The sequence below is a fragment of the Anguilla anguilla genome, chromosome 2 (assembly GCF_013347855.1).
Source record: "Anguilla anguilla isolate fAngAng1 chromosome 2, fAngAng1.pri, whole genome shotgun sequence".
NCBI lineage: Eukaryota > Metazoa > Chordata > Actinopteri > Anguilliformes > Anguillidae > Anguilla > Anguilla anguilla.
In genome coordinates this window covers 58,382,389-58,388,388 of record NC_049202.1, presented here as the reverse complement: position 1 = coordinate 58,388,388, position 6,000 = coordinate 58,382,389, and the positions used below count along the sequence as shown (strand labels likewise).

General features: G+C 48.0%; 1 protein-coding gene across 1 annotated transcript in view; it reads left to right on the top strand.

Moving 5' to 3' along the window:
* Positions 1 to 363: 363 nt before the first annotated feature.
* The window catches only part of LOC118221706 (noelin-2-like), a 95,230-nt gene continuing 89,593 nt past the window's right edge, over positions 364 to 6,000 (top strand). The window contains exon 1 of the mRNA XM_035407008.1: positions 364 to 839. Coding sequence (XP_035262899.1) covers positions 783 to 839 — 57 coding nt within the window. The 5' untranslated portion in view covers positions 364 to 782. The remainder of the gene's footprint in view (positions 840 to 6,000) is intronic.

Below are 6,000 nucleotides of genomic sequence, written 5' to 3'. Positions count from 1 at the left end.
TAAGCGTAGGAAATGAACGAGCGGAAAAATCTCGCCATCATTCTGACAATCAATCTCTCACGTCTCATGGTAATCAGGTTTTCCCTACAAACCAAAGACAGGGCACAGCAAGCACTGTGTGATTACAATGCTCCACCACACTCACAGAGAGAGAGAGAGAGAGAGAGAGAGAGAGAGAGAGAGAGAGAGAGAGAGAGAGAGAGAGAGAGAGAGAGAGAGAGAGAGAGAGAGAGAGAGAGAGCTTCTGTTCTGCTTGAGTCGCCTAGTGTATGTGCTGCCCCTAGCGCCGGCAACGGGCAAGTGCACCACCGAGACGTGCATGATCACCTTCCAACCTCTGCGATTGTCCCTCCCCCGCCCCCTCCCTTTTCTCCTTTCATCTATCGTTTAAATCCCACCTCTGGCGGTGGGTCCTCTGTGTCAACCTACGGTTTCTTGGAATAATCTTAAATTTCCCCAGATAACACTCTTCGAGTGAAGACCCTCTTGGCTCCGCGCCTCTTGGCAGCCTACGCTACGGTGGACATTCAGAGCACATGTAGCCTATCGGCGCACCGAGACATAGTCACAGTAGGCAGCGGCTGTAAATGGAATTATTGTAGTAGACCGTTGGGTTATGTCGTTCGTCGTGCACATCCGGCAGAGACTTCATAGAATCCCACTCGGATCTGCGGCTGCGGGACCGGAAAATTTGATTTAAGAAAACCCTCTCTTTACAGGGTTTTACTGACGGAAGATCCAAAGAGGCGCCGGGACAGGCTAAAGTGCTGTCATTTAGAAGAATGCATCTTTTTAGTGCCATCTTCCTCCTGCTAATGTTAGCTGTCGTCCCCTTTGAGGTAAGGCTTGCACACTCCGTTATTACAATGCTGAGACCGCGGAAAATCGCAAGGAGACCCACGCGGATTGCGTGACAACAGTCGCTGTCTATCAGAGGAGTAGAAAACACAATATGATGGCGCTCTTCTGGGGTTTGTCAATGCTAACGTTCTAACTACTCTGCAGTAGACTACGGGTTAAGAAATTATAGGCTGCATTGTATCTTGTGTGAACGTGTAATTGCGCTCGGGAGTCGCGACCTGACTCGTAATATGTGTGCCAATGCTGTCCTGCTCGCGAGAGAGCGATTGCCTAAACATGCAGATTTGATCACTCCGTGACGAGCGCGATCAGAGAGCGGGGATTCAGCAGGCATGCAGCCGCTCCGGCGCTCGTGGGAGAGAAAGTTAAAAGGGAAAGCAAGGACAACCTCCTCGAGGCTTTAGCGGAAATATGGAGCAGAGGTAAACAAGCATGTCCTCGACCTCTTGCAGTGTAGCTACTGTAGTATTAGCTACACTGTACTGTAGCCTATTGTTGATTTCGGCAAGGGGCCAAGCTGGCAGCGCGTGTATGAAACATACTGAGCGCACGTGTTACGGCTAAAACAAGCATTTGATGCAGTTAAAGAGTGCTGCTAGAGCTAAAAAAAAAAAATAAAAAAAAAACAAGCTGGAGGCACAGTTTTGAGGTTGTACTCCGCTGGGCTCTGGCCTTTTTTCAACAAAGAAAGGAATCATATTCCACTTCTAACCTGACCTGTGTGGAAATTCTTAAAACATGTTTCATGTGGCAGGAAACCATTCCATTTAGCATGAGTGACCCCCCTCCCCCCATTTGGAGAAATCGCACATAGTCCTTTCAATTATTCATTGCCTCCACCGAGTAGCGGTCTCTGTCACGTTCTCTGTTTCTCCTCTCATCACACGTCTTCGTCCGTAATTGGCCTTGAGGGACAATTTGTCGTAAGTGCTGCCAAGTGAAATATTTATGCGAGATGTCGCAAACCCATCTCTGAACGTAACGCGGGAAGCATGAAGGATTAATGAATTCCGTTTCTGCCCGTGAACTCAAACAACCAGTTGCAGCGAGTGTTTGTAGCACACGCATCTCTGGCGTGGCGTGTATTAAAAATTTACTCTCTCGAGGAGACGCCCGTGCACTTAAAACTTTCGTTGCCTGTTTGTCAAGTTGGTTGGTTTGTGGATACTCCCAGCATGGATGGAAGCACACACAGGCCTTCTCGACTCGTGCTCTCTCTCTCTCTCTCTCTCTCTCTCGCGCGCACTGTTTTGGCAGAGATGCACGCGGGCTGTAGTGAGGGCAGGTGTCTCTTCCAGGCAGGCTGGGTTTTTCAGCTGTGCTCTGGCTCTCTGCTCTTTTATTAGCAGGCTAAGGCAGCTATATTTATTTATTTTATTTTTTTTCTTCTTCTTAAAATCAAGCCACAGTCTTGCAGAACTTGTGTGGTATAGGTTTTTACCCCAGAGCCGTGTTCAAATACAGTTTGGCAGATATGACTTAAGATGCCAGGCGCCACAACCAGGGGTGCTGTGAGGGGTGGGGAGTTAAGATGATTCCTGACTGACAGGGGCCCTCAAAAAATATTAGAACACAAGGTTTTCTGGGGTGGTGGGGCCCAATGTGAGGTCTTTTCACAGTGATGCCTCTACCTTCTGTGTCATCTGTGTCAATAATAATAATAATAATAATAATGATAATGATAATAATAATAGCAGCAACAACCAAAAAACAATAATAATACATATAATGACACTACTACTACTACTACTACTAATAATAATAATAATAATAATAATGATAATAACTGTTAGAGTTGATAATAATAACAATAATAATAAAACCAAGCAATACAACAGTGTGCGTCACACCAGAGGTGCTTGGTCCCCTAATGATATGCAGATTTCTGGAGTTCATGGGAACTGGAGTCCTCTAATGCAGTGGCTCTTAATTCCGCAATTTAATGACTCACCTACCTGGAATAGCCCTGCCCTTGACCTTGGCCATGCCCCCTTTACCCCAAATAGACCAATGAGTACCAAGGGGATTAGAAGGGCCTAAAAATTCTTGTTGCTTTTAAATTAATTTCGTGAGTGTTTAATGACGTGATGGATAGACTTTTACTGTGTGAATGTTGAGCTGTGAAATGGAGCTTTCATTGATCTCTTGAGTGTTGATGGGGTGTGGTGAGGGGAATCTGTCGTCAAATCGCAGTTAATCGCATCATATCGTGATTGATCGTTATTAACTGTATCATATCATTCTAAATTGCTTCTGTATACTGTATGAATGGGTGCAATGTAAATGCTATGTAAGTTGTGTAAGTCACTCTGGATAAGGTAAAATAACCAAATGGCAGTAATATAATGTAATGCTTTGTATCGGTCAGAGTATCACTATCGTGTTGTGTTAGTTGCACCCCTAGTTTTGGCACAGTTGAGATGTGCAACACCTAAAAGGGCAGCCGGAGCTCCTGAGTATCTGTGGAAAACCGGCAGGCCCTGGCATGCGCTTGGTCACCTAGCACCGCCAAAGGGGCTAGTGTTCCAAGGGGCTATCAAACCGGCCGCGAGACCAGTCTTTTGTGTGTGTGTGTGTGTGTGTGTGTGTGTGTGTGTGTGTGTGTGCGTGTGTGTGTGTGTGTGTGTGTGTGTGTGTGTACGTGTGTGCGTGTGTGTGTGTATGTACGTGTGTGCGTGTGTGTGTGTATGTACGTGTGTGCGTGTGTGTGTGTGTGTGTGTGTATGTACGTGTGTGCGTGTGAGTGTATGTGAGTGCGTGTGTGCCAATTTCGTGTAACCAGCGCTTGTTACAGGGCTGCTCATCCCTGTTCCTGGAGATCTACCGTCCTGTAGGTTTTCATTTCAGCTCATATTTTGGCACACCTGACTACTAATTAGCAGCTCAATGTGATCTCTAGCTGTTGAATGAGGTGTGTTGATGTGTTTCAGATTAGGGAGGGCTCCGGGTTTTGCAGTTATCTAGCCAACTCAATAATCCTGCATCGTGAATCAGGGCCCTGATTGGCTACAGCAGTAGATCTCAACCCTTGTCCTGACGGGCTTCAGGTCTGCTGGTTTTCATTGGTGCTCAGAATATAATTAATCAGTTGAAGGGTTTGACTGCGCAGGTAACTCACCTCACCTGGTTTTTTGTGTCTAAATCGGTTGCTTATTTTAAGCTGAAAAGGAAAGACCCCGAAACTCTGCGGGCTCTGAGAAACACTCACACCTCACCCCTTTTCCTCTGGGCCTAATTTGCCTGCTGGCTGAAAGGAAAGGTACACAAAAGCCTGCAGACACTGTGCCCCTCCAGGACTGGAGTTAAACCTGCAGACACTGTGGCCCTCAGGACTGAAGTTAAACCTGCAGACACTGCGGCCCTCCAGGACTGGAGTTAAACCTGCAGACACTGTGGCCCTCCAGGACTGGAGTTAAACCTGCAGACACTGTGGCCCTCCAGGACTGGAGTTAAACCTGCAGACACTGTGGCCCTCCGGTACTGGAGTTAATCCTATAGACACTGCGGGCCTCCAGGAGTGGAGTTAAACCTGCAGACACTATGGCCCTCAGGACTGGAGTTAAACCTGCAGACTCTGTGGCCCTCAGGACTGGAGTTAAACCTGCAGACACTGCGGCCGTCCAGGACTGGAGTTAAACCTGCAGACACTGCGGCCCTCCAGGATTGGAGTTAAACCTGCAGATGCTGTGGCCCTCCAGTACTGGAGTTAAGCCCACAGACACTGCGTCCCTCCAGGACTGGAGTTAAACCTGCAGACACTGTGGCCCTCCAGGACTGGAGTTAAACCTGCAGACACTGTGGCCCTCCGGTACTGGAGTTAATCCTATAGACACTGCGGGCCTCCAGAAGTGGAGTTAAACCTGCAGATGCTGTGGCCTTCCAGGACTGGAGTTAAACCCACAGACACTGCGGCCCTCCAGGACTGGAGTTAACACTGCAGATGCTGTGGCCCTCCAGGCCTGGAGTTAGAGATCACTGCTCTGTTTCCTGGTGTACAGCGGGTCCTGCACAGTGGTTTCAAATCCATTTCGCACATATAGGGTTTGGAGCTGGTGTTTGCTGTCGCCATGGTTCCCCACTCATAGCTTGGATGCTTGCACCTGTGGACTGCGTGTGTGTGTGTGTGTCTGTGTGTGTGAGAGAGAGAGAGAGAATGAGAGAGATAGAGAGAGAGAGAGAGAGAGAGAGAGAGAGAGAGGGGGAGAGAGGGGGAGAGAGAGAGATAATGTGTGCTGGTAATTGAGTATTTGTGTTTGAATGTGGTGTCTGTGTGCTTGTGTGCATATGTGAGTGTGTGTGTGCGTATGTGTCAGAGAGAGAGAGAGAGAGAGAGAGAGATAATGCTTGCAGGTAATTGAGTATTCATGTTTGAAGTGTGCAGATATTTGACTATTTGTGTATGTGCGTGTGTGCGCGCGTGCGTGTATGTGCGTGTTTGCACGTAGTGCGTGTGTGCATGTGTTTATGTGCATGCGTGATACTGTGTGCAGATGACTGAGTATTTGTGCATGTGTTTTTGTGCATGTGTGCGCACACGCGCATGTGTGTGTGTCTGTGTGTGGACTGGGCGGGAAGGGGTGCTGTGTTCGTTGTGTTTTTATGAAACCAGCATAATTAGCGGCTTCGTCGTGAGCAGCTGCTGTGAGCCCTCTTGTTATTTGCGTGTGTACTGGTGCGTGGGCACTGAGCTAATGGGGAAAAATGGGCATCCGCTGCAGTCCAAACACAAGCAAGTTAGAAAGAGAGAGAGCTGTGTTTAGAGGAGAGGAGGAGAGGAGAGGAGAGGTGGAGAAGGTAGAGGGGACAGCTGCACCAGTCTGGTTAAGACTGGTTGGGCAGTTACAGTTATCTTTTAAAGGCCTTTGTGCGAAACAGTCAGCGCTTTCAACCTGTGTGAGTGAAACAGGAAGTATGCGAGTACAGGACACTAAACAGGAAGTACGTGAGCAACACTGCACTGCTATCTTTCAACCTGTGTCAGTGAACAGGAAGTATGTGAGTACGGGACATTAAACAGGAAGTAAGTGAGCAGCACAGCCATAGACATGCATATATAACTAGACAGGAAAGCACGCCCTCAGCCAACCTATGTGGTGAAGCCCCGGAAGTAAGCTGGTACTGCACGTCTTAGTTGTTGAG